The sequence below is a fragment of the Schistosoma haematobium genome, chromosome 6 (genome assembly GCF_000699445.3).
Source record: "Schistosoma haematobium chromosome 6, whole genome shotgun sequence".
Lineage (NCBI taxonomy): Eukaryota > Metazoa > Platyhelminthes > Trematoda > Strigeidida > Schistosomatidae > Schistosoma > Schistosoma haematobium.
This window is the reverse complement of record NC_067201.1, coordinates 3,841,068-3,862,707: the sequence shown is the minus strand read 5'-3', so window position 1 is coordinate 3,862,707 and position 21,640 is coordinate 3,841,068. Positions and strand designations below refer to the sequence as shown.

Genomic DNA, 21,640 nt, shown 5'->3' with positions numbered 1-21,640 from the left:
TTACATGGATTTTTGTTGAAGGAATAAGTCGCAAAGCTACTTTATGTCTTGTATTTAAGTGCCTACAGACTTGTGGTCGATGCTCATATTTCTATTATTCTCATGAAGCAACATAAATATTTCCTTCAAATCTACCAAGTTTCCACCAAATAATCTTAGTATAATGGATTGCTTTGTCCATTACACAATAAGACCAATTATAGGTTTTTTTTCAAAGAAGGATAAGAATCTTATCACCTGGTAATTTCTTTCCATAATTAACTTTAGAAAATACATGAAGTCAGGTTTCCGTATGTTTGAGGACAGTTAACTTATTACACTTTCTTTTTCTTTTTAGTTGGTTAGTTCTATGGCCATGTGATTTAACGTTTTATTCTGTTTTCTGTATAATCTTTATCGCTTTGTGTAGGTGGACTTAGATGTATTAGTCAGTCAGCTACAACGTAGGACCAGGCACATATGTGCATCGGTCCAGGTTGTCATACCGCATCAGCACAACAAGATGAACACCGGATTCATAGCAGTGGTTGGGTCAAAGGTGGTAATATATAAGAGAAAGATTGCATATAGAGATATAGTACAAGAATTAGATGTATTAAGAATAATAGTAATAATAACATACGTTGTCTGCCATAAGAACTAAACAATACGCAGATCCCCTAAATGCCCTGGTACGGCCGAGGGTGGGGAGAGTCCGCTATCCCTCTCGAAGTGCTATCGCAAGGCCACTTGCATACAACCACTACCAGAGAAGTCCTACTCACTGCTCTCTCGCGGCAGGGGTGTTGGTCACGAAATTGAGGATGAAAAGCGAATATCCGGGGCTTTAAGCGGGTTGGTGGATATGGAGGACCAATCTAGAGGAGTTGGAAAACTCTGATTCCAAACCAATGATGCACATGGACTCCAGGATCCTGAATGGCGTATGAAACAATTGTTGGTCACCGGCTACCGTGGGATTACATCTCTTTACACTGCTCCACTACCTTGTGGATCAAACCTTTAGGTCAAATGCTTGGGGTGTGGCCCCCTAAGGAAACCATCTGTTTCGGTTTGGGCACCCGGCCAGTATCACAGCACACACACAAATCAAGTGACTGGTGTATATTGATTCGTGCAGTTTTCATGTTGTCCGATAAAAACGATGTTTAATATTAGGTGGATTTAATAATATTAAACATATTTACATAAAGATATATACATTAAAAGTTAAAACTAAACTATTCAATGAACTACTGGTACAGAATAGGTACTCATCAAAATTCATAAACCTGTGGAAATATTGTAAAGTTTTGAACCCTATTTTGTCAGTAGATCGTTAAATGAATATTTCATTAGAAAGCTATTCGACTCACCTCCGAATGTGAAATTAATCCAGATACAGACTTAAATTTGTGGTACTTTATTGCAAACCATCTATGAAGTATAGAATTATGTACTCAGATTTAAGCCAGACTTTATGTGAGTATCGGTGATACCATCTGGTTCATGAGAGTGTATTAAGTGAAGCAGTGTTCAACATTACTATCTATTATAGTCAGTCAGCTACAACGTAAGACCAGACACATATGTGCATCGGTCCAAGTTGCCATACCGCATTAGCACAATAAGATCAACACCAAGTTCATAGAAGTAGTTACTTCAATAGTGGTAATATATAGAAGAAAGATTGCATATAAGGACATAGTACAGGAAGAAACAAAGATATAAAGCAATTTTAATCTCATAGTCTAAAGGAAGACAAAGAATGTATAAACCGACGCTATTGTGATCATTTTTGAGCCCTGTCACCCAGAGTCTCCGACCATTGGTTATGATAGTCACGCGGATCATAACCAAGTAGTTTGCATCTGCCAACATCGCTAAGATTAGAAGTTAGTGACTTTGTGGACCAATGCCACGTTTTGGTTTGGCCGCCCCTAATTTTTTTCTAACCATTCCCATCATTAGTCAGCATTGCGCGTCATGGTAAAGGTAAACGGTTATATCGTATCCCATTACGTAAATGCTTCCTGCTTTACAACGAAACTTAAGATGAAATCATAATCAATATATTTTTTGTTATATCCCAATTACTTAGTGTACTCCACTGCTTCAGAATAAATAACTGACATTAAATTAACACAAGTTTATGTCAATGTTAAGTTATTCTCGGTCAAGGTGAATTTGTATAGCCTGTCATTGTATTAATTTGTGTGTCAGAATGTATGTATGAAAAATGTTCTCATTTGTTATATGAAGTAGTGGATTGAGATTGTGAGTTAAATAAGTAATAAATAAGGTCAAATGTGATTGTTTGGAAAAACAGTTCAATTTGGATGAAGATTCAAGCCTTGTTTCCTATTGAGAGAAAAAGGATTTAGCATTATGTGAAACGTCATTAGTTGCTCGTATCTCTTGATAGTTGGAAAAGCCTTTCTGAATTATTTTGATATTTTTTTCAATATCAATTTGGTGATTATTGAAAAGAGTATGTACAGATATTGCTGATTTAATCTGTAGATTTTCTCATTCTACAGGATTATTACAGTTCCTTGGCACGAGTCGAGATCACTTGGGAAAACTCTCCGATGTAGGATGTATCACAATTGACACAATCTAATCCACAAATCAACCACCCAATCAAATATTTCACTTCGTTTACTAATTAATATGAGTTTGTGAATAAAAATGTGCATGATATATAATTAAAAAAAGGAGGGCCGAGGACAGAGTGGGTTAGAGAATGCTGGTTGGCGGCCTATGCTCCATTGGGAGTAACAGGCATAAGTAAGTAATATAATCAAAAAGACGGTTGAACATGTACTTCAATAGTTGTTAAAACTAATACATTCTAATACTCCGAAAAATGGTGTTAATTAGTGTTGTATCTTTAAGACCGGTTCAATATCACATGACTTATTCGTCAATCGGAATACGACTTATACAATCTTAGAATGACGTATTGACCGATATGAGCATCCTAGAGTCCTTTTCCTGACTAGCCCTGCCTGTTGAGTCCAGAATGTCCAATAACAGCTCTCACTATGCGAATCATTTATTTCAAACATACTTGGTTTATATACCAGTCAAAAAGACCACATTATACTATATAATAGGAAATAACATTTGTACATAATCAAACCAAAAAGTGGCTGTGAACGTGGGGGGACTGTAATTAATCAACTGGGTATAACTTAAGAATAGTAAATCGTATAGCAATAATCTATAGATCAAAATGAAGCTTATAATAAGAAGAATATAGGTATACATAATCTAATTACTGAATAGTTATACAATAAGAAAATATATACATAAATAATATTAGTCAGTTAATAGTTTACAGAAGTTACCCATCATTTAATCTTCACTAGGATATAACAGTTATTATTCCTTCTTATCTATCTCTTTAAGTGTTAGGGATGTTATATCCTCAAAACTCATAACGTAAATGCCTTATCTTTGTAATTGTATTTTAAAAATTGAATCGTTTATTTTCGCGCCAAAAGCACCCATTTTCACCTTCATGTCATATTTCCCACGTTTTGGAGGATCTTAAACGCTATTGGTTCATTGTATCTTTTAGTATACTATTTTGTAACTCTTCCCAAGGACAATTTTATGCTTTATATATACGTTTTGATTTGTGCCTGTTGTGATTGCTTGTACTTCTGGCTGCTTGTGGATTATATTTTCCTCTTCTAAACTTCAACTTCTGTTTCTAGTTAACGAAGCTAGAATGCATCAGAATAACTAGCTTATTAATCATTGTATCATAGAATCTTTGTTCCATTCTTAGATTAAGTGAACTTGTAATCCTTTCAAACATATCTTAAAAATAGGTTATAAGAATGATTGAATAAAACGCCTTTTTTAGAATAGGCAGATATTCACATTTACTGAAATACTAATCATATGAAAATGCACATGTACCATTTCTTTTTTTTGGTACTCAAAAGAGAGAGAGAGAAAAATATACAATAACTCAATATCCGGGTGAGATTTTCTTTATGATTTTAATTGTTTAGCCTGACCTTTGGTTTCTTTCTCCGCTTTTTCTTTCTTGTTTAAAAGATCTTACTCTAATAATCATAACACTGATGTCATATGGTTATGACAAAACTCTATTTTTTTTATTATACTCATTGGATTCAAATTTAGGACTAAGACATTTTGATGGGGGTTTTGTTCTTTGAGATGGATGGTTTTGGTCGTGTCTCTGAGCTGAAACTGAGCAAAGAACAAAACTCTGTAGTGACTCATTTTTATCACGAGAACATGATCGGTTTATTGAAAACAATTATTATTATAACCAATTGTACCAGTGACTGCTAAATGTGCTCTTTGTTTAACTGTGCTAAAAACATCCATCATCCTCTCACTTTGATTGTGACCTCGCGCGAATTCGGTTACGCTCTGTGACCAAGCTTGTATCCTGGCACGATCTCGGTATTCTTTCGATACCACGAGGTCGCCAGCAAATATTATCTCGACTTGGTCCATTAACTGCCTTCTGATATTTGGCTTCCGGGGAATTCTATGGATATCCTGGCACGCGTTCCTTTGTAGTGGTGTTCACAGTCAATCTCGACTCGACACCACGCTACAACTCTATCAAATGCATCCACCTGAGCTACAAATTTTCTCCACTAAGACATTTAAAAAGATAAACTAAATGAAGTAATATGTTTTGTTTTTAATTATTTACTTATTATAGTTTCGGGATAATATTAAGCCAGAGAAATGGATAGTAAAATTATTACTCTATAAATTTCTGATTATGAACAAGAGTGAAGAATGTTCGCCCTCTTTTTTTTGAAGATGCTCATATATAGCCCTTTCCAGGAAAGTTTCATATGAAGATACCACAAGTATTTACAGTTTGACAACACTATAACCAGTAACACCTTCTATAATTGAAACGTACCCATCCAATGAAATCAAAAGTCAGAAGCGAAAAGGTTCGAAGATATATTTGATAAGTTATCAATATATTGAAAAGTGAATGATCTAAATTGGCTATCGGTTGTAGGAGAAATGGAGCACAGCGTTCCCACTCATGATTTGGTGCGGATGCATGACCGAGCGCCTTTGGTTAGGTGAGTTTATTAAAACAGTGCTATTGATTTTGGAGATTTATTTACCGCCACACACACACACACACACAATGGCTGCATATGATAATAGCATTTATCTACAAAATGTTTGGAGGGTGGAAACGAATGTCCAGTATTTAAATTGGGTCGTTGGTCGTAGAAGTTTTGCCTAATTTCAAAAAAGTGGTATATATGTGATCTAGAATCTTTAGAAAATGAATAGAGTACGAAAATATGATTAACAGTAATATGATAATGAATTAATTAACAAAAGTTGTAAAGATCGAAACTATGTATTAAAGGATAAAAAATGAATAATCTGGATCTAAGGTTAATAAATTAAGATTGATTTTTGAAAGATTACACAAGAATTAGTAGGAGAGCTGATCGTGCACAGACTAAATCACGACACTATGTATCATCGTTGAACAATGAGTTGATTTGAACCCGTCACTATACATCAACTTCATTGACTATGAGAAGGCGTTTGACAATGTAGATAGGAGGAACTTATGGAAACTTCTTCGATACTATGATGCAACTGAGAAGATCGTCAACATTATATGGAATTCATACGACGGACTACAGTGCAAAGTTGTGCATAGAGGACAGCTAACAGACACATTTCAAGTGAGGACCGGAGTCAGAAAAGGCTTCCCACTCTCTCCCATCCTCTTTCTTCTGCTAATTGACTATATTATGAAGACTTCGGCATCTGAGAGTAAACACGGAATGAAATGAACAGTTTAGATGCAACTAGACGATTTTGACTTCACAAATGACCTAGCCCTTCTATCCCATACACAAAAACAAAAGCAGATGAACTCACTCCTGAAAGGAAATGAAAAATAGGAAGGTTAGAGAACATACTGTGCCGGGGATTGGAATCAGCCATGTAGAGGATGGGTAGCAACTGGAAAAGATTGCCCAGGACATGGTTGGATGGAGAGTGCTGGTGGGCGGTCTATGCTCCACCACGAAGGTTTATCTATATATAATTCTAATCTAAAGATGACATATTCATTGAGAGAAGTGGGTTTTATCTTGTGTAAGTCCGTCAGAATAAATTGTCAGGAAATTTCCATGACTTTCACCGTACATAGAACTTGATATCGCTAAGGCAATAATATTTCACTTGATATATTAGCATTGTCCAGTATTGACTAGACATATAAGAGCAAGATATTTTATAATTCTGGTTTCGCTTTTGGGTAGCTTAAAGATATATATATTTTACAATGAACTTGTAGCGTGGTGTCGAGTCGCGATCGACTATAAACACCACTACAAGAAGACTACGTGCCAGTTAACCGATAAAATCCCCCGTAAGTCAAATATCAGAAGGCAGTTGTTGGCTGTAGTCGTGATGTATTTGTTGGCGATCCCGTGGTATCGAAAGGATACTGAGATCGTGGCAAATGAGTACAAGCGTGGTTACCGAGCCCGTGCAAGGTCACAATCAATGGAGTAGTAATAATATAGCTGTCTTTAGCACAGTAAAACAATCACTGGTACAATTGGTTATAATAATGATTGTTTCCATTAAACCCATCGCGTTCTCTTGTTAAAAGTAGACCACTACAAACTAAACTGTTTTTAATCCTGTAAAAGAGTTAATCATGTTTCCGACTAGTATAAACTGTTATGAATTATTTCTCGTGGTTTTTTTTGTTGGTATTTTTCAATATTTGATTGTCATTCTAAACCATATATTATTGGCATCAACATCAAAAAGAAGTGACTTGTCTTCGCAATTTTCCATAAGTGACAAATAAACTTCTTTAAACTAACCCAATATAGGACAATATTTAATCGATCGAATACATGACCTGCATCAGGGATTATAGACATGACACTATCAGATGATCATTTAGTATAAAAACATTTACCGTATTAATCTGCTTTACATGCAACGTTTTAACTTTACGTATCTGGATAGTCATTTTTCATCAAAGTTTTCCTAAGAAATGCGAGTTCTTTGTCAACGCATTCCGTACCACATACACGATGTATTCGGTAACATAAAGATTGAATAAGATTCCTCTCTTTGCTCTCGTCCAAATTTATTTAGATTTCTTCGTATTGAACTCCTAAAAATACTTACTTACTTACGCATGTTACTCCTCGTGAAGGAGCATAGGCCGCTCACCAGCATTCTCCTTCCAACCCTGTCCTGGGCAATCCTTTCCAGCTCCTTCCAGTTGTTATTCATCCTTCCCATATCTGCTTTTATTTCCCGACGTAATGTGTTCTTGGCCTTCCTCTTTTCCTCTTCCCTTCAGGATTCCAAGTTAGGGCTTGTCTCGTGCTGCAGTTTGACGATTTGCGTAATGTATGTCCTATCCATTTCCATCGTCTTTTCCTAATTTCTTCTTCAGCTGGAAGTTGGTTTGTTCTCTCCCATAGAAGGCTGTTGCTGATGGTATCCGGCCAATGGATGTTGAGTATCCTGCGTAGACAGTTATTTATAAATACTTGTACTTTCTTGATTGTGGTTGTTGTAGTTCTCCAAGTTTCAGCTCCATACAGTAGAACTGCCTTGACGTTCGTATTGAAGATTCTCACTTTGATATTGGTTGAAAGTTGTTTTGAGTTCCATATATTCTTCAATTGTAGGAATGCGACCCTTGCTTTGCCAATTCTCGTCTTTACGTCTGCATCTGAACCTCCTTGTTCATCGATGATGCTTCCCAGGTATGTGAAGGATTCTACATCTTCCAGAGTTTCGCCATCAAGAGTGATTGGATTGCTGTTTTCCGCTTTGAATTTGAGGATCTTGGTTTTCCCTTTGTGTATGCTGAGGCCTACTGATGCAGAGACTGCTGCTACACTGGCTGTCTTCATCTGCATCTGTTCGTGTGTACGTGATAGGAGGGCTAGGTCATCTGCGAAGTGCAAATCGTCTAATTGATTTTGAACTGTCCATTGTATTCCGTGTTTTCCTTCAGATGTCGAGGTCCTCATAATCCAGTCGACCACCAGAAAAAAAGGAAGGGGCAGAGTAAACAGCCTTGTCTGACTCCGGTCCTTACTTGGAATGCATCTGTCAGCTGTCCTCCATGCACGACTTTGCATTGTATTCCGTCGTATGAGTTCCGGATAATATTGACAATCTTCTCAGGAACTCCGTAGTGTCGAAGAAGTTTCCATAACGTCCTCCTATCCACACTGTCAAATGCCTTTTCATAATCAATGAAGTTGACGTACAATGACGAGTTCCACTCATCTGATCGTTCGACGATGATCCGTAGTGTTGCAATTTGGTCTGTGCACGACCGATCCTTACGGAATTCAGCTTGTTGAACTCGAAGTTGGGCGTCTACTGCATCCTTCATCCGGTTCAGCAACACTCTGTTGAAGACTTTCCCTGGTATTGACAGTAGAGTAGTGCCTCTGTAGTTTTCACATTTGCTCAGATCTCCTTTCTTTGGAATCTTGACGAGGTGTCCTTCTTTCCAGTCCATCGGCACTTGTTCCTCCTCCCAAATCTTTCTGAATAGAAGGTAAAGCATGCTTGTGGTTACTTCGACGTCTGATTTCAGTGCTTCTGCTGGTATGTTGTCGGGTCCTGCTGCTTTCCCGTTCTTGATTTGTCTGACGGCCATTCTAATTTCTTCCGTCGTTGGTGGATTGACATCTATAGGAAGATCTATGTGTGCTGCTTCGATGTCCGGTGGATTCATTGGAGCCGGCCTATTCAGGAGTTCCTCGAAGTATTCTACCCATCTGTTACGCTGTTGTTGAATTTCGGTGATTGGCTTGCCTTCTTTGTCTTTGACCGGCCTCTCTGGTTTACTGTATTTCCCTGATAGTTTCTTCGTTGTATCATAAAGCTGTTTCATATTTCCTTCTCTAGCAGCTTTTTCCGCCGTCGTTGCTAGTTCTTTCACGTACTTATTCTCGTCGGTTCTAATGCTCCTCTTCACTTGCTTGTTTGCTTCTGTGTATTCAGCTTGTGCTTGGACTTTCTCTGCTCGTGTTCGGCTGTTGTTAATTGCTGCCTTCTTGTTCTTCCTTTCTTTGATCTTGTCCAGTTTCTATAGAGATCCACTCCTTATGATGGTGTTTCTGTAGGCCTAGAACCTCTTGACATGTTGAAGTTAATGCTTCTTTGATGCCTTTCCAGTTGTCCTCCATAGTAGTTTCTTCTTCCTTCAGTAGATCTTGTAAGGCTTGGAACCTGTTGTTGAGAGCTATCTTGAATTCATTGAGTCTGTCAGTATCTCGAAGGAAGGCTGTATTGAACCTTTGTAGTGCTGTTTGTCCAGTTGTCCAGTTCTTCTATGGCTTCAGTTTTAAATTGGCTACAACTAGGTGGTGATCTGAACCTATGTCAGCACCTCTCCTGGTTCTCACATCTTCCATTGTCCTTCGGAATTTTTTATTGATGCAGATATGATATATCTGGTTCTCTGTAGTGTGGTCCGGTGAGATCCATGTAGCCTTGTGTATACGCTTGTGTGGAAATATTGTGCCTCCTATGACTAATTTGTTGAATGCACACAGATTTGTAAATCTTTCTCCATTTTCGTTTCTCTCTCCCAGTCCATGTCGTCCCATGATATCTTGATATCCAGTATTGTCTATTCCGACTTTGACATTTAGATCTCCCATTAGAATGGTGAGGTCCTTGTTAGGGATGCTGAGGAATATACCAATCATTATCATGTTAAGTCTAATGATGTCCTTGGACTCTAAATGGGCATTCCCTATTGGCCATTATTTATTTCACTCGTTAAATATTGTACAGATGTTGTTTTCTATTTTTATGGTACGATGTGGTCTGTTTGGTTGGTATATAAACAGAGTATGTTTGATATACAACGATTCATAACTGAGAGGCTGTGACTTGCGTTCTAGACTCAACTGGCTGGGCTAGACAGGGAAGCGGGACCAACCGGGACTCTAGGTCGTCCTTACGTGTTTTACGTGTCACTGATTCGATCAATAAAACGCTGCTTATCAAAACCTGCAGTCACCTGTTACAACAGTCCTTTCTTGGGCATTTCTCTATGATTGACTGCAGCCGCTCGTAGTATTGATCTTTAATGTCGTCGCTGCTATCATTGGTGGGTGCATAACATTTGATAATATTCATTGTGATCCCCTCCTTCTTTGTTTTGAATGATGCTTTGATGATTCTGGATCCGTGAGATTCCCATCCTACAAGTGCATTTAGTGCTACTTTGGACAGCATTAGAGCGACTCCCTGAGTGTGTGGAGCATTTTCCTCTTCGTGACCGGAGTATAGCAGCATCTCTCCCGTAACTAGCCTTTTCTGTCCAGCTTGGGTCCATTGTGTTTCGCTGATTCCCAGTACTGCTAAGTTGTATCGCCTCATTTCCGTTGCTATTTGACTGGTCTTCCCGGTCTCCCACATTGTTCGGACATTCCATGTACCTACAAAAATTTTTGCTCTCGTTGTTAGAAGGGACATCGGCCTCGTGGCTTCCGAAGGAACTCGGCTTTCACCATGAAGCGTCATAATTCTTGTAAATTAAGACCTTCTAACTCCCAGGGCAGAGTTAAAATGGTTTGGATTATTTTTTCTGGTAAGCGTTTTTTTAGCGAGTTAGTTTTCTACGGGATGGGGACGCTAACCCCATGCCCAACACTCCTCCTTTACCCGGGCTTGGGACCGGCAGTATTTCTAGAAGAGCTACAGGCGGAGTTAAAAATACTCCGTGCAAGGACGGAGTTGAAAAAAATGAGTTAAGACTCATTGTATTGTGCCTCCCCATGGAAATCTTTAGTAAAAGGCGAAAGATTCATCCGCAAATGAGGAGACACCGAAGCTTTTATCATTCATGAGCTTAAATCACAACTATGCCTAAAAAAAAGTACATCTTATTATTATCATTGCCTCAGACTTAATTTATTTCCACAAAATAATCTCATATCATCGATCGAATATATGACCTGTATCAGGAATTTTAGACATGACACTATCAGGTGACCATTTAGTATTGAAATAGTCATCATTATTAATCTGCATTATATGTAACGTTTCAGTTGTATATCTAATGGTGTTAAGGTAAAGAACTAATACTTATGACATCCATACCTGATTGGCTCAGGATTAACTTTCTGACTGAATTATAGTTCAGAAACAGAATTCACCTTAATATGAACTTTATAAATATCTATATGAATCAATGTACTTGAAATTATGACTAGTTCTAGATTAAAATTTAGAAGCTATTAGTAAATCTAATAAAAACTGTACTTTTTGTAAGGTGGTTATATTACAATCAAAAGCGGTACTAAGTGGTGGTATTAAGTGAGGACAGTTCATGGGTGAACTCAAGGAAATCCTATGAAGCTTAGAGCCGAAGATATTTCATTCAATTACCTTTTGGAAGAATATCCCAGAATCCCTACGTAGAGCTTTCCTATTGGACAAATGCTTATAACCCCCTGTATGCGGATTGGAGAACTATAATGATGATTTCGTTTTTACTAAAAACTATAAATACCTGACAGTTTTGTACCATAATTGACACTTTTCGGAATAACATTCCTTTCACTTGTCTTCTATCTCCTCATTTGGGACTTGGGAGGGTTCTAGCGTCCGAGTGCTCAAGTTATACGCTGTATATTTAAAATCTAAGCTCTAGATATAACACTTCACTAAGAACTTTACATTTCCTTAATGCTGTATCACTCTAACTACTTCAATCAATGATATTGATTTGATTTTAATAAATGTAAAGAATTAAAAAAATTGGCTTTCATATGGTTGTAATCTCTACTATGTCAGTATTTTCTGTTGTCAGTTTCTAAGCAAGATAAGATTCAATACAAATGTCCATTGATATAAACAGCCATAATTTATGTAAGCATATAGACAAGAAGTTATCAAGAATCAAAATATGATAGTCTACAAATGATTTATATCCATCAAAGTGCGAAGAAATCAGTGTGAGAAACAATGTGATCTAGACACAGAAGAGAGTCGTGTAGGTGGTCAATAAGGACTTATTATTCGCAGGTCAGATAACGGTGACTGTCTACTGCAACTGTGAACAGACCACAACCTATTTCTGGCTAGCACTAACTACTACAGTCATCGCCGATGTGCTACCTGGTGTCCTCCCTCTACATCTCAGACTTGGACTCAGATTGGTAACATCGTGACCAGCTACCGTTGACGCGGTTGCACACAAGCCTGTCGCTTCTTTTGGAGTACCTGTCTAAACTTTGACCATACCTTTGTTTGTGCTAGTCTTATCTTACTTTTCAGTGGCCAGTAAATTCATCGTTCTCAACGGATCGTGTCAGTAAATGGCTTGCAGACTCTGTTCCAACCAATTATCATACCGAGCTAGGTTAAAGGCTAGCTATCAGCCTACTGAAAAGTATAGATGAGTATTGGTTACAGTTGCATGACTCCATGGAAATGGCGAGTGAAGTCTCTTGCGGCTTCGAAAAACGTCCTGCTTATAAGCAATGGGTTTCTTCGGGCTCCTTACAACTCATCGAAGCCCGTCGGTCTATTCTGAGTGATCGCGATTTTGACCATAAACGAAGACTGTTGCATAATGAAATTGCTCAAAGCTTGAGTGAGGATCGAGAAGCCTGGTGGTCGGAGCGTGGTAACTAATTGGAAGCAGCAGCTGGATGCTCTTTCAGTTCATCCAAGTCACTGGCAGCACGTCTGGTGTCAGTGAAACAATCTGTGAACATCTACCGACGTCTTGGACGATGGGTAGAGTTTCTCGAGGAGCAGTTCAACTGGTCTGCTGCTGCGACAACATCGACCAGACTGTCCCGCTCTCCATGGCCTCTGACAACTGATCCACCAAACGAAGCGAAAGTTCGCAGGGAACTCCAACTCTCAAAGCACCACAAATAACCAGACCCATATAACGTACCTCCGGCCATTCTTAAAGATGACGGTGACTTTCTACTTATGAGACTGACAGAATTTTTTTACAAAGGTTTGGTAATTAGAGAGTGTCTCAACATCGTGAAATGAGTCGATAGTTGTCTCTATCTTTAAAAAGGGATCATGTCACCTATGTAATTCTAATTTCGATTGCGTCCAAACTTTTGGCTTCCATCATACTTTGAAGATTGTTCAAAATCCGAGAAAGATTGACTCGCGAGGGGCAGGCTGGTTTTCGTTCTGGTCGAAGATGTGTCGATCATATCTTCACCCTGCGCCAAATGTTAGAACACCGTCATACTTATTACAGGTCAACAATTGTAGTGTTTCCTGACATCAGGGCTGCTTTCGAATTGTTGGACAAGACTGTTCTCTGAAATTGTCTATTGAAGAAGAGTGTGTCTGAGTTTGTTAACATCTTGGAAGCCCTATATACAAACACTACTGGTAAAGTAAGGGCATACAACTAACTCTCTCCACTGTTCCACTCAAGCAGTGGAGTTAGACAGGGTTGTTCAATCTCACCATTCCTCTTTAAATTTGCCATCGATGACATTCTGGAAACAGCCCTGATGGATTTAGGTAATGGTGGTTCAGGCCTATTGCCTGCGGAAAGACCTTTTGACCCTGAGTATGTGGATGATATTGTTTTACTGTGCGATGATACCCAAGCCATTCAATCCAAACTTAGTCAGTTGGCAATCAGTGTCCGTAGGTATGGTATGTGCTTTGTACCTTCGAAGTGCAAAGTACTTCTACAAGACTGGCAGGATTCCAATCCTGTACTCACCCTGGATGGTGAGCAGATAGACGTAGTCCAGAAGTTCGTGTATCTGGGTAGCTGCGTAAGTGCTGGTGGTGGCGTGAACGATGAGATCAAGTCACGTATAGTGAATGTCAGATCGGCTTGTGTCAATCCGGGTAATCTTTGGCGCTTTTATGATGTTAGTCTGGCTGTAAAAGGTCGGATCTACAACACATCGGTGAGGGCAGTGTTGCTCTATGCTTGTGAAACCTGGCCTCTTCGAGTTGAGTTGTGTTTGATCAACGTTGTTTTCGAAAGACTGCTGGCATGTAGTGGCAACACCATGTTAGTAATGCAGAGGTTTGGCATCGTGTGTTCGGGCACAGTGACAACCATTCAACTAGTGCCACTATCTTGAAACATCGACTTCTGTGGCTTGGACATGTCTTATGAATGTCTTGCCAGAGATTTCCACTAAGTCCATCATTTTCCGACACCAGGACCGATTGGAAAAAGCAGAGAGGTGGTCAGTGTATGACAAGGTGTCGTGTTATGGAAGAAAGCTACCAAGGGCTGGTTTCTGTTGGTCATTTATGACTCCCTGATTGGGTTCTAAGACATGGTGCAACACAGTGGCTAGAGACGTTATCAGATATGGCTCAGAATAGAAGCCAATGGCGATCCTGCTGTAACCTTCTTTTACTTTCTTCACAAAAACGAACGTATCACTCTTAACTGAAAGAATTCTTTCTGGTTGTGTTTTGCTCAACTGAACTGCCTCTCCTATTATTATTATTATTTCACTCTCACACCAATTTCTGTAATTTATTGTCCTTTTTATTATATGCACTTTACATTAATTTTCTATCCTTTCACAACCTCACTGTTATTGTGTGGCACATATGTATTTGGTGCCCCCCTCTACCAGTGTTTGTGTTCGAATAAATAAATAATAAGCCGTCAATAAAAGCGTGTATATAAGCAAGGGTGACAATAATTAAGTTAAAAAAATAAAGCATTCATCAAAGCTTTTTAATCTACTGTTTTGAAAAGATCCTGATCCCGAGAAAAGATTGTGAGAATTTTGTAGTCGAACACCATGACTCAAAGAAAACATGATTGGTTTAGAGATAGAGATTTACGAAACGTAGAACCTGATAAATATGTGTATTGGCCCAAGTTACAATACCAAATTAGAACAGTGAGATGAAATTATTTAAAAACGAATCACAGAGTAGGGTTTGTGACAGTATCAGTAATAATCGAGATCAGGCATAGAAAAATAAAATAAAAAGGTTCGAAATTTCGAGACTCGGGTTCTGAATAAAGACAATAAGTGAGTGCAAATATGCCGTGGTAAACGGTTCTAAGCCATGCCATCCAAATACTCTAGCCACTGATTGCGATAATCACACCGACCACAATCAGGTAGTCTGCACTTATTGATATAGCTCACTTCGATTGTTAAAACCCTCGTGCATTGGTGTCACTTCTTGATTTGGTTGCCCTTAGCTTTCCTCCAGCGTATCTCTACCCCAGACAATATCAACAATCAAGTTAGAGCATGCATTAAACATGTCCCAACCGCCTCAGTTGATGTAGATTCATTATTTCACCAGTCTATTTGTAATGTTTATCACGTACCTCAAATCTAATCTCGGCAATGTTCACTCAGTGGTCTCAAAATATGCGAACGATACTTGGAAAATACCAGTATTCTACGAGTATCTTCAATTCTTCAGGGAACGCATAATCAAAATCAATCATATTTTTGTATCAGTGAAATCACTTCCTCTCTATTAAACTGTTTTAATTACACAAAACCAACTAAATCTAATGTTAACAACAACGTAATGTTCATTTCCTTCTTCTTTTCATCTACATTCATTTGTATACAAATAACAATTATAAGACTGATTATATTGTAAAAAACAATCTATTTAATTCTGAAGCACAACACTTTGAATTGTTCAGAAAAAAATGTAAGTAACACTATGACCTGAGATTATAGAATTGAAAAAAAAGGTTTTTCTAACAAAAAAGACTAGGTATATATTATGATTATGCAGAGTATATACGACCACCTGAGTTAAGTATTATTACTGTTATTCTTATTAGTAGTAGTAGTAGTACATTATTGTTGTTATGATTATTATCCAAACAATGAAATAAGTACACTTATACAGAAAGTAATATGAGTAGTGTGGAGAACAAGACAACACGTGAAATCACATAGATACAGAATGAACCAATCATATATATCTAAGTGAAAAAGAGTTCAGGTGTAATAAAACAATTATCCCATAAAATATAAAGAAATGTGACATAATATACTCTTTAATGATTACAAAGAATAGAAACAAAGTTCTATGCAGAAAAAAAAGAAACGTTGTCAGCTGATAAGTGCTTCACTTTCTTTCCCCCCTTCTCTCTATCTCTATCTCTCTCTAAAGTAAATACTCATTATTTTCATTAAGATAAAAAGAACAGAAATTTATTCATTGAGCTTTAAACCATATTTCATTTCGACGATTAATTAATTTGAATGGTGAATCATAACCAGCGAAATAAAAAGGATCTGGTATATATTTTAAACCAAGTTGATCGAGACTTTCACCAAGTTTACGTGCATTATTTAATGCCTTGTCATTATTTGAAAAACCTGAATAGGTCCTTTATATGAAATTTTTTTAAAAAAGAAAATGAAATAAAGTAAACTAATTGAATATTTTATAGAATAGATGAAATATGGTTGGTGCTGAGATCTAATATGCGTGTTTCGTCCCATTCGAGACTCGTCAGCTGTATGTACTTACATCTTAGAGTTGATTTCCACTAGAGTGTTTACACCTAGTACTTTTCGTTTTAAACGTCAACAAGTTATCCGTTTAGACATTGATTCCAGAAAGCTATTCAGTTGTAAAACGGATATAAATTTTAATTTAATTTCTAATGGTTTGACCTACTCCATTGTTAATATTCTACGTAAACTTGTGTCATAATGGCTATATCGAAGCAATCCGCATAAAGTGCAAATATTTCAACTAAGATTGATCAAATTTTAGTAAAAAGAGTATCAACAGCTGGACAACTCATACCATTACAAAGTAAATTAAATACCTTATATTTTTTTTATATGAAATGAACCATAGAACTTGTTTTGTTTTGTTCAACACCTCTGTATACATGAAAGTAATTTAGTTATTTTAAAGGATGCAGGATACTATGCTTAACATCTTTGAAACGTCAAGAGATTAGAACTAAGAGCTAGCACTTTTTTGAATCATAGTGACCATAGTTTAAAAGTAAAAATACTTGGTGGGTACACCATCATACAAAACATTTAAACAACGACTAACAGAATAAAACATAGAAAAAGAAAAGTACTAGCTAATACCAATCAGACTCTTCAATTCTGATACAGAATTTGCAATGAAAAAGTCGACATATGGTATAACTATTTATTTGATTTAGGTTGGCAGTGAAGTTTATGCACATAATAGAACTTTAACGGTCGAATGCTTAGTTTAAGCTTAATTCTAAACATGCTAATTGATTCATTTCTAACCAATAAACGTTAGCAGAAGGAACAGGAAGATCGAAAAGTTACCGATGTCAATTCCATATGAACTCTTGTTTTCGCTACTCTAACTTGTTGTTCCGACGCAATAGGTATCAGGTTTGTGTTTTACCTCCTTGTTGTTCAAACTTCTGTCACGCTGAGTTGAGTGCACTGCTCAAGGAACAGGGATAAACATAAAAAAGCTTGTTTCTTATTTTGAAAACATGACAGGTTCTCAAAGGATAAAAATGTTTGTTATGATGCCAGTCTTGGAAAGTATGATTTAGATACGTAACTAATAGCTATTAGGACGAATTTTAAAATCAGATTCCACTTTCCGATTTTTAGTACTTAATACCAGAGGTACAAAATTGAATATTTGAATCATGAATAATTTATTGTGTTATCGCATTTTTCTTAGTTTTGTAAACAGTGTTCAGACTAAGTAAATTTACTGAAAAATTAAGATTTAAAGATATAAACTCTAAAACCTTATTAATGAATAGAAACTCAAGGTACCTGTTTTAATAGTACAAATAAACAGTGTGGCTAATTATAGTGAATAAAACCGTACTTAAGATTTCTCAAAATTGTTTGCCCGATGTTGGTTGTATAAGATTTTGCTAAAGAATAGCGGCCTAGAATACACTCACTAGGATTATTTCTTTTTAAACCTAATGAAACAGAAATCCTTCACACGGTAAACATTTAATACCTGCACAGCACTGTGAGGTATTCCATGGCTTTTAGCACTCAAACACTGTCACTTAAATAATGATATCCAGCGTCTATTGAAGTATTAAATGTAAATAAGACTCCAAAAAAGATAGTTACGAGAATGTGGTCGGGCTGCAGTAGTGATCAAATTTGAGTAATTTCTTAAAAAGTAATAGTCGGTTGAATGGTTTAATGCGAATTATAAATATAACGTTAATAACAAGTTACATCAAACAGATTATGTATAAATATCTCACCAACAGTAAACTTTCATGGCTGGTCTAGTTTCTATAAATACCCCGTCTTCAGTTGGAGCAGGTGGATTTGATTGAAACGCCTCAGGAATGTAAAAACCCATTGTAAAACATCTTTTCATGACAGATTGATTATCTGGTTTACTTTCAATAGTAACTGGAGCAGTCATCGGTACTTTAACCTCTGTAAGGAATATTAATCAGAAAGAAATCACAAACTTTGTGCATTTTTCCCACCAATATACCTGAACAATTTCCAAAAGCACTCCTTACTTGCCTTATCCATTGAACTTTCATGACTCATGGCGCAAACCCATCGTAAAGAGTTATACTCACGCAGTTCAACTTTCTAAGAATCTCAATATGATCATGAAAAACTAACTTCTTGAGTCCAAGCTTTCGAAACAGTATACGGAGCAGTCTCTATGCTCATTGCAATGATTTTTTTAATTCTTTACGATAATAAGCAAAATGATGAAGGCTGTAAAACGAAAGAAAATTAAAATGGGTATTAATTAGTAATCAATATTGCTAATCAGTCAACCAATTTTTCATTCAGATTAAAAATAAACCAGATACATCATATAGTGAGAGGTTTCCCACAAAATGGTAATATATTTTGTAAAAGTAATCAAGTTCTAACTTTTATTCGAGGTGTCCCCTTATTATAACAAATGAGACTATATATATATACATAATTTAACATTGGAATACAGGGATCCTTCGTCAATTTTCAACTTGTTCACATCAATATTGACTTGAATTATCATTAACTACTTAAATTACAAAAAAACAGCTGATTTGTGTATTATCCCGATACTCGAAGAATATGTTAAGATGGAAAAGTCTGTCGAAAAATTAATAGGATAATAAGAATTAAAAGGAAAGAGATAAACTGTAATCTACAACTACAATAAAAATAAATTCCAGTTTATCTTGGTCAGACAGCTACTTCGTAAAAAAACAATACAAAAATAAAACCTAAGGTGACGAGGAAAGAATTATGGCAAATTTTCATTCGTAACGAATAGTTAATACTTAGCTATTTAGTGCGTTCACCATCAAGAAATATCGAGAAGACAATATTCCTTTGTAAAAATAGGCTATAAAATATAAACAGTCAACTATTTACGGGAATAAAGGAGTTATTCATGAACATTTTCAAAAGTTTCCTATCCACACATATTAAAACGTTGCGAGAAAAACCAAACGTTCTAGGTAGAACTAAGGTTATTCAATTAATTTTAAACGATTAAGCATTTACATGTCTAAAGATTAGACACGAAATTTTCCTAAACTTAGTTAGTGGGATGAAAGTAAGAATAAGCCGCAACTGAAAATGTATGTAAGTTACCAGTACCTTATACATTTCTAGACTGAATTTATCAGTGAAACACTTGTAAAAATAAATAATCAAAGTATGGAGGGTGTCAGTCATTCATAGACAAAATAAGATCTAGCACAAATATGTATTCACTCAAATTAATGAACGTAATATCATCAAATGGACGGAGGAAATTTAAAAGATGAAAGACAAAGTAGTGAGAGTGATATTATAAACTGCAGTGAAAAAATGAAAGTAGAGAATTCATCTCGCTAAAAAGGAGTGAAGTCGAGAAATAAACCTTAGCCGTGATTAGAACCCGATTGGTAAATAGTCTTCAATCGCTAGATGAACATTGTAACATACTTTCCAATGACTAACAAATCAATATGGTCAGGGTACTACCCTGTTTTAAGTTATGTAATACAGTTACGAATACTGGTACGTATATTTAAGACTCATCGAACGATGGATACTTAATGCATGCATTCGCCAACTTTTCTGAAAATTGGACAATTGTGGAAGCTTAGACCTTCGATACTGTATTCATTGAATCGGACATTTCATAATTGTCACGAGCGGATTTTTGTCCTGTCTTAAAGAATTTATAAAAATAAATTAGAACGGCTGACGATAAAATCAAATGTATTAAATCAGCCCTAGCCTTCAGACCTTAACTAATCAAGTAAAATCTCAATCAATTCAACTAATGACTTTGAGATAGCTACTCCTTATCGTTTCATATCAGATACGAACTTTATTTTACTGAGTTAGGGGCCAGTGTACATATCCTTTTTAAGTTCTCACTGGAATGTTCGACCGCAGAGTAGCTGCACTTTATCTCAAAATGTTCACCTAATGTTATAGTTGTCTTGTTTGTGACGGTTGAAATAACGCTCACTTTAACAACCAGTCTTCTTGGTGACTCCGAACAAGTATTTAGTGCTACTTATCATCACTGTCTTATCTGTTTTCCTTTTTTAAGATCACTGGGTTGAGATCTTAATAATTTACTTTTAAGTTGTCTTCGCCTTTTGTTGTGTTAGGAGCCTATCACGATGAGTTCTCAACCGTCTATTGACTCTATAAAAACTGGGATGAACCAACGGAATTCATAATTCCATGGTTGGAAAACGGAATGAAAGGGTGTGTACAAAGGTGGCTCGGGCTTTTTTAACGAATATCATCGTAGCGACCTTTACTCAGCACACTGTTTAGTGATGATAGAATTAAGTGGAAAAAGAATAGAGTTAGGCAGTTAATGGAATGTCGTGGCATGAAAGAGAGCGGTATGGAACTGTTATCTGTCGGTTCATCATTACTCCCCAGTTGGGGTTCTAAAGACCTTACAACTCAGCAGCTCGAAACATTATAAAAATGGCTCAAAATAGAAGCTGACGGCGATTCCGTTATAGTTCTCTACAACAATATATAGAAGTGAGATGAACTATTGAAGCTATTGAAGCAACACCATGATGCTAAAATTGAATGATCAGGGATTAAAGAAAAAGGTACAAACTATGTGTTTAATGTTAACCATAAAAACTGATGCTTTAAAGTCATATATATCAAATCAAACAGGAATTTTCGACATGAACGACCATTTGTAAAAATAAACGTATTTTAATATACGATGGTAAAATACATGGCTAAACCCTAGTTTATAAAAATAAATTCTCAGAATACTATGATTTTTTCATGTCTAAGGTAAGGTCCGATAAAAGCTTATAACATACTAACCTTATACTAAGAATACCCAGAACCGCAGTAACTAGCGAAACTTTTGAAAAATGAGCCTCGTTGGAGCCAATCTTTATTAGTTAAAGTTTAATCTAATATTCAATACCTTTTTCATGAGCTTATATAAACCAATTTATTTATCTGAGCTCACTCCTTGTTTTTTTCGGTGCGATACCAGTTATCTGGTAATGTCTATCCACTCAACTACTCAAGTGATCAGTTATGTTGTTATTTGTCCAAATGATTCTGGACAGACTAGAACAAGCTTTCGTTTGGCGAGCTTCCACATCTAGTAGCAGTGTATCGCCAGTGCTGTCAGGTAGAAACCTAGCATA

The 21,640-nt window shown here is 36.6% G+C and overlaps 1 protein-coding gene across 2 annotated transcripts; it reads right to left on the bottom strand.

The window, feature by feature from the left end:
* Positions 1-13,764: 13,764 nt before the first annotated feature.
* Positions 13,765-21,362, bottom strand: HEBP2_1 (Heme-binding protein 2). Of its 2 annotated transcripts, none has more exons than XM_051216707.1 (5): positions 21,306-21,362; positions 18,624-18,722; positions 18,461-18,590; positions 18,245-18,425; positions 13,765-17,441 (listed from the first exon to the last, which is right to left on the bottom strand). In XM_051216707.1, the coding sequence occupies exons 2-5, from the start codon at positions 18,672-18,674 to the stop codon at positions 17,423-17,425; spliced, it is 381 nt and encodes a 126-aa protein (XP_051065298.1). In that variant the 5' UTR covers positions 18,675-18,722; positions 21,306-21,362; the 3' UTR covers positions 13,765-17,422. The 2 variants fall into 2 exon arrangements, with proteins under 2 accessions (XP_051065298.1, XP_012796612.1); XM_012941158.3 differs by having other exon boundaries at positions 13,765-16,381.
* Positions 21,363-21,640: the final 278 nt, after the last annotated feature.